The sequence below is a fragment of the Mustela putorius genome, unplaced genomic scaffold, assembly GCF_011764305.1.
Source record: "Mustela putorius furo isolate JIRA1106 unplaced genomic scaffold, ASM1176430v1.1 tig00000876_pilon_pilon_pilon, whole genome shotgun sequence".
In the NCBI taxonomy this organism is placed as follows: Eukaryota; Metazoa; Chordata; class Mammalia; order Carnivora; family Mustelidae; genus Mustela; species Mustela putorius.
This window is the reverse complement of record NW_025421506.1, coordinates 4932385-4945489: the sequence shown is the minus strand read 5'-3', so window position 1 is coordinate 4945489 and position 13105 is coordinate 4932385. Positions and strand designations below refer to the sequence as shown.

The following is a 13105-nucleotide window of genomic DNA, read 5'->3' as shown; positions in this document are numbered from 1 at the left end:
TGGTCACCAGATATTTAAGGAAATCATATTAAGCATATAATATGAAAAAAATAGAAAGCAATACAAATAAAAAAGATTATTCAAAGAAAATATCTCAAATAAATTAATATTAGTGCCTCCATAAAAATAAAAGATAATATTATATCCATTAAATAATAACAGAATGCTATTTTTTTTAAAAGGCTATTAAAGTTCCTGTAAATTAATCATGAGAGAGTAGTAATGAAAACCACGATAAGATTGGGAATCACCTGGGTGGCTCAGTGGGTCTTCAGCTCAGATCATGATCTTAGGGTCCTGGAATCAAGCCCCATGTTGGGCTCCCTGCTCAGCAGGGAGTCTGCTTCTTCCTCTCACTCTGCCCCTCTCCCCCTGTTCATGTTCTCTCTCTCAATAAATAATATTAAAAAAAAAAAAGGAGGATGAATTTGAACAGTTCTTTCAAAATCTAGAGTAAAAAGACCAAGAAATAAAAAATGAGGAAGAAAGGACAGAAAAGTGTCCAGGAAGTTCAATATTCAAAAAGATTGGTGTTCTCAGAGAAGAGATAAAAGAATGGATAGAAAATTATCAAAGAAACAATCAAGAGAACTTTTCTGATTTAAACTCTACTGAGTGCCCAGCACAATGAATAAAAATAAATCCTATACCGGCACATCAGTGTGAAATTTCAAAGATTTCCAGAACCCTCAAGGGAGTAAAAACAGGACTTACAATTGATAAAGATTCATAATAGCATGGACCTTCTCAGGAACAACACTAAAAGCTAGAAGACAGTAGGACCACACCTTCACAATTTTGTTGGAAAGTTACAAGATTTCTATACTCAGCCGAAGTATCAACCGAGTGGGAGGATAAAATAAAGATATTTTGAGACATACAAGGTCTCAAATACTTTTTTTTTGTACCTTTTCCCAAGGTCTCAAGTAATTTTTTTTGTACCTTTCCCACTTAAGAAGAATGAACCAAGAAAGAAAAAGAAGTAGGGTTTAGGAGAGAAGTAAAGGAAATCCCCAGGACAGAGATCCCAAGATGATAACTCTACAAAGGGAATAAAAAAGTGACCTGCCTGGGTTGTAACAGGTCAGAGGGTTCTAGGAGAAACTTGTTTAAGATGATGAAAATGTTAGAATGTCAGATATATTTGAAGTATTGTGAGGAGATTATGCACTTGGGTTGGAGTTTGGGAAAAGAAAAATGGTTGTCTTTCGGAGTGCAGTTCAATATACAAATGTTCACACATGGTCTCAGATAGGCATGTGCAAAGGTCCTACCTTAGTGGTGTCTGTGATGATGAGAAATTAGAAATAACCTAAATGCCTATAAATAAAGACATTGTCAAATTTCAAAACATACATATTGGTTTAATAATAGGCAGCAAGTAAAAAAAAATGGGGGACAGCTTTTTGTTTTCTGTTGTGGTTCCATTTGTGTTTCAGAAAACACAAAACTAAATTTCTCCATTTCTGATTATACATGAATATAACTAGAAAAAGATCGAATAGCCTACATCTCAAATTTTCATTGTTTTGATCTCTAGTTGTTTGTTTATTCATTTAAGATCTGTTTCTTGAGCATGTAGTATATGTAAGGAGTTGTTTCCTGCATGCTGGGAATGGTGCAGAGAGCAAATTGAGAAAAGTACCTGTCCTCATAAAGCTGACATCCTAGCAGGAAGAAACAGACCATGAACAATAAACAAATAAATACATTATAGGTCAGGTAATGAAAAGTACTCTGAAGGAAAGTAAAACTATAAAAGAGATAGATGGGGTGGGAGGGCACTTTCTGTGTTAAGCTCTGGTGTCCTGTGGTGCTTCCTTCATTGTGGACAAGTTCTGGAAATTTGCAGTGTCCAGTAATGTAAGGTACTAGCCTCATGTGCCCGTTGAGCATTTGTTATGTGGCTGGCGCAACAGACAAATGGAATTTTAAATTTTATTTCATTTAAATTAAAATAAATTGCCACATGTGGTGCTTTTAAATGGGATGGTCAGGGATGCCATCAACATAAGGCAACAGTTGAGCTGAAACCTATATGAAATGAAGGAACTAACTGTAGGTTCCAGGCAGAATGAAAAGCAGGACCTCATCTGGAGAAATTGGAGGAGGCCTATAAGGATGGGCCATGATGAGTAAGAAAAAGAGTAGAAGGAAAATGAAGCCAGAGAAACAGAAGCGACCCCCATCATGGAAGGCCACAGCAGCCAGTATAACACTTTGCTTTTTCTTGGAAGTGGGAAACCATTGCAAGGCTTTGAGCAGACAAGTGAAGTGATCTGAATTTTTAAAGGGTTGTGAGAACTATTATTATGATAAACAGTAGGGTTGAGGGCAGAACTGGGGAGAAAGTAAAGAGGCTCCTATAGTAACTCAGACCACAGGTGATGATGAATTAGTGGGTAGTGATGGAGTGTAGAGAAGTTGTCAAATGAATTGACAGTATCAATGCTGAATTAGGTAAGGGGCATAAGAAGGGGGGAATCAAGGATGGCCTTGAAAGGCTTTCGCCTGAGCAAATGAGATCAGCAGTACTGGGGAAAGGAACATTTGGGCAAGGAATTCAAGAGTTCTGTTATAGGGGTGGTAAATTGGAAGTGCCTGTAGATAGTAATGCCAAAGTCCTGACAATAAGTGACATTGAAAGGGAAATTTCAGCTGAAGGATTTCTTCTTGGAGAGTTCTCCAAGAGGATTTCTCTTAGAAAGGTTCATCAGTGGTGTTAGCCCTCTTTATGTGAGGGACAAAGCAAGTAACTTTCATCAGTCTTCAGCATGAAGATTTTGTCTTTAATTACACATGCCTCTAAGATTTGGATAATTATTTCTTATTTTTTCTGTAGAATAGTTCCTGAAAAAATAAGGCTCCTGTCACGAATTTGTATCCCGCTTGTAACTCTGCCAGATATTGAACCACTGGTGGAGGCTCTTCTCACCTACCATGGACATGAACCTCAGGAAGTGCTCTGTCCTGAGTTCTTTGATGCTGTGAATGAGGCCTTTCTGCTGTAAGTGATGTACATTTACTTTCTCAGCCACCTTTGCTTTTCCATTTCTTAGAATGCTTCATTTGAAATATTAGAAATGCAGTTTTCAAACGTTTGGTCTCTGCACCACTATGCTCTTAAAGATTATTGAGGATCCCAATGAACTTTTTTTTTTTAATGTGGGTTGTATTTACCAATATTTTTTACCATGTTTGAAATTAAAACAAGTTTTTAAAATATTTATCATTTCATTTAAAAATAATTGATTGCATCTTCACACAAATAGCATATTTTTATGAAAAAGTGATCTTTTCCAAGAAGAAAATTATTTAACAGGAGTGGCATTGTTTTACATTTTTGCACATCTCTTTATTACCTGACATAAGACAGCCAGTTCTCATAGGTGCTTCTGTTCAGTCTGGTGCGGTGTATTGTTTTGGTTGAAGTGTATGATGAAAATTCAGCCTTACACAGATTTATAGTTGGAAAAGACAAGAATATTGTAGTAGCCATCTCAGATAATTGTGGATTTTCTCCTTGGATAGATACCTCACCAAAATTTGAAAATGGTAGTGTTTTAAGTTAGTTGCTACACAGAATCTGAAATTACAACAATGAGCTTTTCATACTGTTACATTCAAACCCACTGAATGTGGGATACATTTTTGTTTTGTTGGGGTTTTTTTGGTGGTATACTTTCGATAGCTCTTCTGCCCAAGCAGGATTTTGTAGGCTGGTTTTTTAATGCATGCTTCATTTGGGAGATACTGGTTTATTAAGTTATGCAGATCTTCTGGCCCTTTCATGTTTATTTTTTAGCATCAACACTTTCATTCTTGTCAGCGGCAAGACATCAGAAATGTCTTTAGGTATTAGGACATTGTACCACACTGACTTGGAACAAATTTGCCAAGATTCAAATCTGTGCTTAAAAACTCAAATTTATCATTGGCTACAAAATGCTGTCATTTGTTTGCCTTGAGGTGCAGGGGTCATTTCACTAATTTTTGAGAAAGTATGTGCCAAACACTCAATTCTGAGTACCCACTGCCTGCCATTCTTTTTAAGTAAATTTACATTACAAAAGGCAGCTCCTTGATCTTGCTCCTCCTACAGTTACAAGTGCTTTTCTTCCCCACAACTATCCTGATCTGTTACACAGCAGAAGTGCAGTATGCATGCTTTTCTTTTCACCACACAGAACGTTTTTTATAAAAAGTATTTTCAAGTGTAAAATTGAGTAAAATTAATACTTGTGCTGCTTCCTCAAGCACATTTCTGTGCAAGACTGGTAGTATTATTACTGCAGGCAGTGGTGAAGAATACAGTGACTAGCTCCTTTGCTTGGCTCGTGTGGGGGGAAGTAGTTTTACTCGCTAGTGCTGTTATACTGGGAGTGCAAAGGTCAACATGGCTGTTCCAGGAAAAACCACGAGATTCAAAAGAGTTGCTCAACACTTTAAAGTATTTCTCTTCCATAAATGTGCACTGCCCAACCCATTTAACAGAACCCCTGTTCTCAGTGTTGATACAAGATGAGTACAAGCGACACAGCTAAGTTCAGCCATATCTAGAGGTTCCATTTTAAGCGAGAAGTGTAATTCTCTTGATGAAATATTTACTTATTACATCTGTGTTTGAATTATTTAATTCCTTTTTGTTTCGACCCTGAATGATTGATATCAAATTGATGCCACAGTTAGCTAGCACTCTAAGAGTATTTGAAAACATTCTGTCGAATAAGGCATAATAAGGTAAATGAGTAACATATATGAAACCAAGAGGATTAAAATGTTATGCATTTGTGAAGTATATATAAATATACTTAAGATCTACAATAATTTAGATAAAATTTAGACTTTTCAAGATTTTTATTTATTTATTTACTTATTTGACAGAGAGAGAGAGACAGTGAGAGAGGGTACAGAAGCAGGGAGAGGGAGAAGCAGGCTTCCCACTGAGCAGAGAGCCCACTGTGGGGCTCGATCCCAGGACCCTGAGATCATGACCTGAGCCGAAGGAGAGGCTTAACTGACTGAACCATCCAGGTGCCCCTTTCCAAAAAATTTTTAAATATTATTGCAAAATTAGACAACAAAGTATATTCTTGTTATGTTTCCATGGAGGCACAAAAGGAAATATTAGTTTACTTATTTACTTACTTACATTTCCCCCACCTGCTTTATTGAAATATAATTGACATATAACATTATATAAGTTTAAGATGTACAAGTTAATTTGATATACTTTTTATATCACAAAATGATTACCACCATAGCTTAGCTAACACCTTCATCATGTCACACAATCACCATTTCTTTTTTGTGGTGAGAACATTTAAGATCTACTCTTAACATCTTTCAAATACATAATACTGTATCAACTATAATCACACCATGCTGTTCATTAGATCCCCAGGATTTATTCATCTTACCACTGGAAATTTGTCCTCTTTGACCGACATCTCCCCATTTCACCACACACTAGTTTTTGGTAACCATCTTTCTAGTCTCTGTTTCTATGAGTTTAGCTCTTTCAGATTCCACAAATGCTGTATGATATCACTTTATGTGATATCATACAGCATTTGTGTTTTTCTCTGTGACTTATTTCAGTTAACATAATGCCCTTGGGTCCATCCACGTCACATACTGCAGGATTTCATTCTTTCTCGTGGCTGAATAATATTCCACTGTATAAGTATATCACATCTTCTTTATCCATTTATCTACTTACAAATGCTTGGGTTGTTTCCATATCTTGACTGTTGTGAATGCACAGTGGGAGTGCAGATATCTTTTTGACATCCTCTTTTCATTTCCTTTAGATGTATACCCAAAAATGGGATTGCTGGATTATAGGATAGTTTTAATTTTCCATGATGGCTGCATAAATATGCATTCCCACCAACAGTGCACAAAGGTTCCCTTTTCTCCACTTCCTCACCAATACTTGTTATTTATTGTCCTTCTGATTCTAGCCATTTGGACAGGTATAAGGTGATACCTCATTGTGGTTTTGATTTGCATTTCCTTGATATTCATTGATGTTGAGCATCTTTTCACTTACTTGTTTGCCATCTGTCTTTTTTGGAAATGTCCATTCAGGTTCTCTGCCCATTTTTTAATTGGACTTTTTGTGAGATGTATGTGGGGTGTGTGTGTGTGTGTTGAGTTGTAGAAGTTCTTTATATATTTTGCATATTAACCCCTTAATAGATATACATTTGCAAATATCTTCTCCCATTCAGCAGGTTTTCATTTTGGTGTGCAAAAGCTTTTTTTTTTTTTTTAATGTAATTTTTTTCAGTGTTCCACAATTCATTGTTTATGCAAAAGTTTTTATTTTTGTATAGTACTGATAGTTTATTTTTGCTTTTGTTTCCCTTGCCCAAGGAGACATAGCCATAAAAATGTGGCTGAGCCTGATGTCCAAGAGATGACTGCCTATGCTTTTTTGTTTGTTTGTTTGTTTATTAGACAAAGCATGCTCAGAAGTAGGGGGAGCAGCAGGCAGAGGGAGAGGGAGAAGCAGGCTCCCCAATGAGCAGGGAGCCTGATGTGGGGCTCAATGTGGGGCTTGATCCCAGAAGCTTGGGATCATGACGTGAGCCGCAGGCAGCTTAACTGACTGAGCCACACAGGCGTCCCCTGCCTATGCTTTCTTTTAGGAGTTTTGTGGTTTTAGGTCTCACAGGTCTTTAATCCTTTTGAGTTTATTTGGATGCATGGTGTAAGGAAGTTGTCCAGTTTCATTCTCTTGCATATAGCTGTCCAGTTTTCTCAGCACCATTTGTCAAAGAGACTGTCTTTTACTTATTGTATATTCTTGTCTCCTTTGTCAGATTAATTGACCATATAAGCATGGGTTTATTTCTGGGCTCTCTGTTTTGTTCCACTGATCTGTGTGTCTCTTTTTCTGCCAGTACCATAGCAGATTACTGTAACTTTGTAGTAGATCTTGAAATTTGGGATTGTGATATCTCTAACTTTGTTGTTCTTTCTCATGATTGCTTTGGCTATTCAGGGTCTTTTGTGGTGGTGTATAACTTAGTATTATTTTGCTGGTTCTTTCCCAAGTTCAGTTATTGAAGAGATTGTCCTCTCCCCATTGTGTACTTTTGGCTCCTTTGTCATAGAATAACCATATATGCATAGCTTTATTTTGTGGCTCTCTGTTTTATTACATTCATCTGTATGCCTGTTTTCATGCTAATACCATACTGTTTTAATTACTGTAGCTTTGTAAAATAGTTTGAAATCAGGGAGCATGATAACTCCAGCTTTGTTCTCTCTCAAGATTACTTTGGCTCTTTGGGGACTTTTGTGGTTCCAGAAAAATTTTAGGATTGTTCTATTTCTGTGAAAACTGCCATTGAAATTTTGATAGCAATTGTATTGAATTTATAGATTGCTTTAGGTATATCAACATTTTAACAATATTAATTTGGGGTGCCTCGGTGGCTTAATCTTGAGCATCTGCCTTCTGCTCAGGCTCAGGTCATAGTCATCAGGTTGCTCCCTCCCACACTCCCTCTGCTTGTGTTTCTTCTCTTGCTGTCTCTCTCTCTCTCTCTCAAATAAATAAATAAATAAATAATTGTTTTTGTAAAAAACAATATTCTTTTTAGGTTTTTGAAGATATTCTTTATCAATTTGAGAACGTTGTCCTCCATTCTAGTTTACTGAGTTTTTGTATTGAATTGGTTTGGATTTTATCAAATACTTTTTCTGTATCTATTGATATAATCACATGACTTTTCTTTTTTAGCTTGTTTAATGTGACTGATTACATTAACTCGTTTTAAAAAGTTAAACCAGCCATGCATACCAATGACAAATTCCACTTGGTCATGATGTCTAATTCTTTTTATACATTGTTGGATTCAATTTGCTAATATCTCATTGAGGATTTTTACTTCTATGTTAATCAGAGATACTGGTCTCTAAGATTTGTTTTGGTTTGGTTTTGATCTCTACATTTTCTTATAATGTCATTGACTGCTTTTGGTATTAATGTATTTCTGGCCTCAGAAAATGAATTAAGAAGTATTTCCTCTGCTGTTCTCCTCTGAAAGAGGTTATAGAAAATTGGTATAATTTCTTCCCTGAATGTTTAATAGAATTCAGCAGGGCCTGGTGCTTTCTTTTTTGAAAGGTTATTAAATGTTAATTTAATGTCTGTAATAGGTATAGGCCTACTCAGCCTGTTTCTTCTTATGTGAGTTGTGTTAGAATGTTATCTTTCAAGGAAGTAGTCCATTTCATTTAGATTACCAAATGCATTAGCATAGAGTTGTTCATACAGTTCCTTTATTATCCTTTTAATGTCCATAAGCTCTATAATGATGTCTCCGCTTTTATTTCTGACATTAGTAATTTCTGTTCTCTCTCTGTCTCTCTCTCTTTTTAAGTTAGCCTGGATAGAGACTTAATTGATTTTATTGATCAATTCCAAGAACCACCTTCTGGTTTCACTGATTTTTCTCTGTTGATTTTTTGTTTTCTGTTTCACTGATTTCTTTCTTAATTATTACTTTTTCTTTTTTTCTGTATACTTTGGATTTAATTTGCTTTTCTTTTTCTAAATACCTCCCTGAGGTGGAAACTTAGGTTCTTGATCTTAGATATTGCTGATTTTCTGAGTATGTATTTAGTGCTATAAATTGTCCTCTAAACACTGTTTTTGTTGCATCCCACAAATTTTGATAAATTTTGTTTTTATTTTTCTTTAGTTCAAAATATTTTAAATTTCTCTTTAGGTTTCTTACTTGATCCATTTGTTACTTAGAAGTGTGTTGTTGCATCTTTACATAATTTGGGATTTTCGAGTTATCTTTCTGTTACTGATTTCTAGTTTATAATTGAATTGTGATCTTGTGAGCAGACATTGTATGATTTCTATTCATTTAAATTTGTGAGGATGTATTTTATTTATTTAGGTTTTGTGGGGGTTGCTTGTTTTTTAGAGAGAGAGAGAGCATGAGCAGGGGGGGAGGGACATAGGGAAACGGAGAGAGAGAGAATTCCAAGCAGGCTCCACGTTGAGTGCAGAGCTGTGGGGATAGATCTCACAACTCTGAGATCATGCCCTGAGCTGAATCAAGAATTGGATGCTTACATGACTGAGCCCCCCAGGCACCTTATGTTCTATAGCCCAGAATGTGGTCTATCTTGGTGAATATTCCATGTGAACTTAAGAAGAATGCATATTCTGCTGTGTTTGGATGAAGTATACAAAAGTGGCAATATGTACAGTTGATTGATGATGTTGTTAGCTTAGCTATGTCCTTGGATATTTTCTGCCTGCTGGATCAATCTGTTTCTGATAGAGGGATGTTGAAGGCTTCAGCTGTGATAGTGGATTCATCTACTTTGCAATGCTGTTACTTTTTCCTCATGTAATTTTACATTTCATGATTAGGCACATACAAGGTAAGGATTATTATATCTTCTTGGAGAATTTATGCCTTTATCAATATGTAATGAATTTCTTGGGGCACCTGGGTGGCTCATTGGGTTAAAGCCTCTGCCTTCAGCTCAGGTCATGATCCCAGAGTCCTGGGATCGAGCCCCACATCAGGCTCTCTGCTCAGCAGGGAGCCTGCTTCCTCCTCTCTCTGCCTGCCTCTGCCTACTTGTGGTCTCTGTCTGTCAAATAAATAAATAAAATCTTTTTTAAAAAATGTAATGAATTTCTTTATTCCTGATAACTTTGCTAGATCTGAAGCCTACTGTGTCTGAAATTAATACAGCTACTCCTGCTTTCTTTTGACTAGTGTGAGCATGGTATATTTTTCTCCATCCATTAATTTTGATCTGTATGTTTCTTTATACTTAAAGTTAGTTTCTTGTAGACAACATATAGTTGGATCTTGTTTTTTGACCTGCTCTGTCAGTATCTATCTTTTAATTGGTGCATTTAGATGATTGACTGTGATTGAAGTGATATTAACATAGTTTTATTAATATCTATTATATTCCTGCTGTTTTATATTTGCTACCCTTGTTATTTGTTCCTTTTGGTCTTCCACTCTTTCTCTGCCTTTTGTGATTTTAATTGAAGATTTAACATGATACCATTCTTATCTTCTTTCTTAGCATATTCTTTTTTTTACCTTTTTTAGTAAATACCCTAGAGTTTACAATATACATTTATATCTAATCCAAATCCACTTTTTTTTTTTAAAGATTTTATTTATTTATCAGAGAGAGAGAGAGAGAGCGAGCACAGGCAGACAGAATGGCAGGCAGAGGCAGAGGGAGAAGCAGGCTCCCTGACGAGCAAGGAGCCCGATGCGGGACTCGATCCCAGGACGCTGGGATCATGACCTGAGCCGAAGGCAGCTGCTTAACCAGCTGAGCCACCCAGGCGTCCCCCAAATCCACATTCACATAATATTATACCCCTTCACAGATAGTGAGTACCTTATTTTTTAAAGATTTTATTTATTCATTTGAGAGAGAGAGAGAGTCCAAGTGGGGGAAGGGAGAGGGACATGCAGATGCCCTGCTGAGCACGGAGTCCAGCTTGGGGCTGGATCCCATGATCCTGAGATCACAGCCCCAGCTGAAACCAAGAATTGGATGGACGGACACTCAACTGACCAAGCCACCTGGGCGCCGCAATGAGTACCTTTAAATAACAAAATAATCCTAATTCTTCCTTTCTGTCTCTTGTATTATTCATTTCACTTATATTTAAGCACCCTACGCGTATATACACACATAAACATACATAATCAAGTACATTCTTTGATGTTCTTTATGGAGAACTGAGTATCTGACCTGTTACTTTTCTTCTCTCTAAAGAACTTCTTTTAATTTCTTTACAGGGTAGGTCTACTGGCAACAAAACTCCTCAATTTTTGTTTTCTCTGGAAAAGCCTTTGTTTCTCCTTCACTTTGGAAGAATAATTTGACAGGGTACAGAATTTCAAATGGTGTATTTTTTTTTTTTTTTTTTGGTATCTCAATGCTTTAAATATTTCACTGCACTGTTTTCCTGCTGGCATGGTTTCTAGGAAGTTGGATATAATCCTATCTCTTTTCTCTATAACTAAGATGTAGGGGCACTTGGGTGGCTCAGTTGGTTAAGCGTCTTACTCTTGGTTTTGGCTCAGGTCATGATCTCAGTGTTGTGAGATCAAGCCCTGCATGGGATTCCACACTCAGGGAGAGTCTGCTTGAAGACCCTCTCCCTCTGCCCCTCCCCCCCCCTCACACTCTCCCTCTTTCTCTACAAGTAAATAAATAAATAAATAAAATTTTTAGTTGTTGTATTTTTCCTCTGGCTTCTTTCAAGATATTTTCCTTATCTTTGATATTTTTGTAGTTCCAGAATGATATGCTTAGGTGCAGACTTTTGTCATTTATCCCACTTGGTGTTCGCTGGACTTCCTAGGATTGTGATTTGGTACCTGACATTAATTTGGGAAAATTCTTAGTCACTACTTTCAAAAAAATTTTTTTTTCTCTCTCCCTCTTCTTCTAGTATACCCACTATACGTATGGTAACATATTTTATAGTTGTTCCACATTCGTTAGACATTCTCTTCTGTTTTATTCGTCTTTTTTTTTCTTTTTGGTTTTCAAGGTTCCCATGGATATATCCTCTAGCTCGTACATTCTTTCCTCAGCCAGTCTATTGTTTAGCCCACCAAAGGTATTCTTCATTTCTGCTACAGTGGTTTTGATCTCTAGTATTTCTCTTTGTTTTTTTAAGATTCCCATCTCTGCTTACATTGCCCATCTGTTCTGGCATGCTGTGTGTTAGTGCTCTTAGCATATTAATCATAGTTGTGTTTAATTCCAAGTCTGGTAATTCTAACATCTCTCTATGCCTGGTTCTGGTTATTGCTCTGTCTCTTAAAATTGTGGGGGTTTGTCTCCTTTTGATATGCTTTGTCACTCTTTTCTTGATAGCTAGAGATGATGTACTATGTAACAAGACTGCTGTAAATAGGCTTTTGTGGTTCGGTGGTGAGATAGGAGAGCGGGGAAAGTGTTCTATGGTCTTAAAATTAGGTCTCAGTCCTTTAGTGAGCTTATGTCTCTGACTGTGAACCTCACAAAGGTTTCTTGGGTTTTTTTTCCTTCCCCTTATTAGGACAGATGCCCTGAGCTGGCTGGAATTGGTTATTTGCCTTTCCACAGGTCTGTTAGGCTTTGAGCATATGACATGAGGTTAGGCTCTGGTAAACTAGTTTTCCTTGAGGGCGGACCTTGTTAAGAATGGAGTGCTCTATCGTATTCAAAACCTAAAGCAGAAGTAGATTTACTCCCAACGTTTACTGTGAGAACCTGGTTAACCTCCTGGAGGCAAATTTCATAATATTATGGGGACCCTCTATGACTGGATCCCACAGAAGTTTTTCACTTTCAGAGTTGTCCACACTGAACCTCCAGGCACTCACTAATTCTAGTTCAGGTTTTCCTACCTGGCACTGGTTCCTAGGGTAGATTCTACTTACAGATTTCTACTTGAGTAAGTCACAATTTCTTGTATTTGCTTATTTGTCTTTTCAGTCTTGGGGGCCAAGATTTGTCCTATGTCCTACCCTCTTTTAAGGATAAAGAAGAGTTGTTGATTTTTCAGTGTGTTCTGCTTTGTACTTGTTGTACTTGTACTTGTTGTTAAGATAGAGTGATGACTTCCAAGCTCCTTTCGTGTGCAACAGGAAATTGGAAGTCTTCATAGAGTGTATTTGAAAATGTATATTTTCAAAATATGAATATATATTGCATAACTAACTACAATAGCATTATTATATTTAAAAATTGATACTGATTCCTTAGCACCATCACATATTTAGTCAGACAGTAAATTCTCTTGATTGTCTCAGAAATTTTTTTTACAGTTGGTTCTTTTAGAATCAGTCCCAAATTCACTAATAGGTTCAAAAGTCTCTTTCAATCTCTAGGCTCCCAATTTCTCTTTGTTTTGGTTTTGCAAAGTATTTATTGAAGTAATATGGTTGCTTTACCCACTCTCAGATTACAGAGTATTCTGCCATTTCAAGTATGATAAAGTGTGCAAAGTCCTTGCTCTCTTAATGACACTTCCAGCTCCTGTATGCATTTGGGCCTATTTTGGTTTTTTCTGTTCTTTGGGTTGGTT

At 36.7% G+C, this 13105-nt stretch overlaps 1 protein-coding gene across 3 annotated transcripts in view; it reads left to right on the top strand.

Annotated features, from left to right (window-relative positions):
- The window catches only part of FANCC (FA complementation group C), a 286431-nt gene that overhangs the window by 214266 nt on the left and 59060 nt on the right, over nt 1–13105 (top strand). For all 3 annotated transcript variants that reach the window (XM_045086109.1, XM_045086108.1, XM_004777392.3), the window contains one exon: nt 2843–3007. In XM_045086109.1, coding sequence (XP_044942044.1) covers nt 2843–3007 — 165 coding nt within the window. The remainder of the gene's footprint in view (nt 1–2842; nt 3008–13105) is intronic.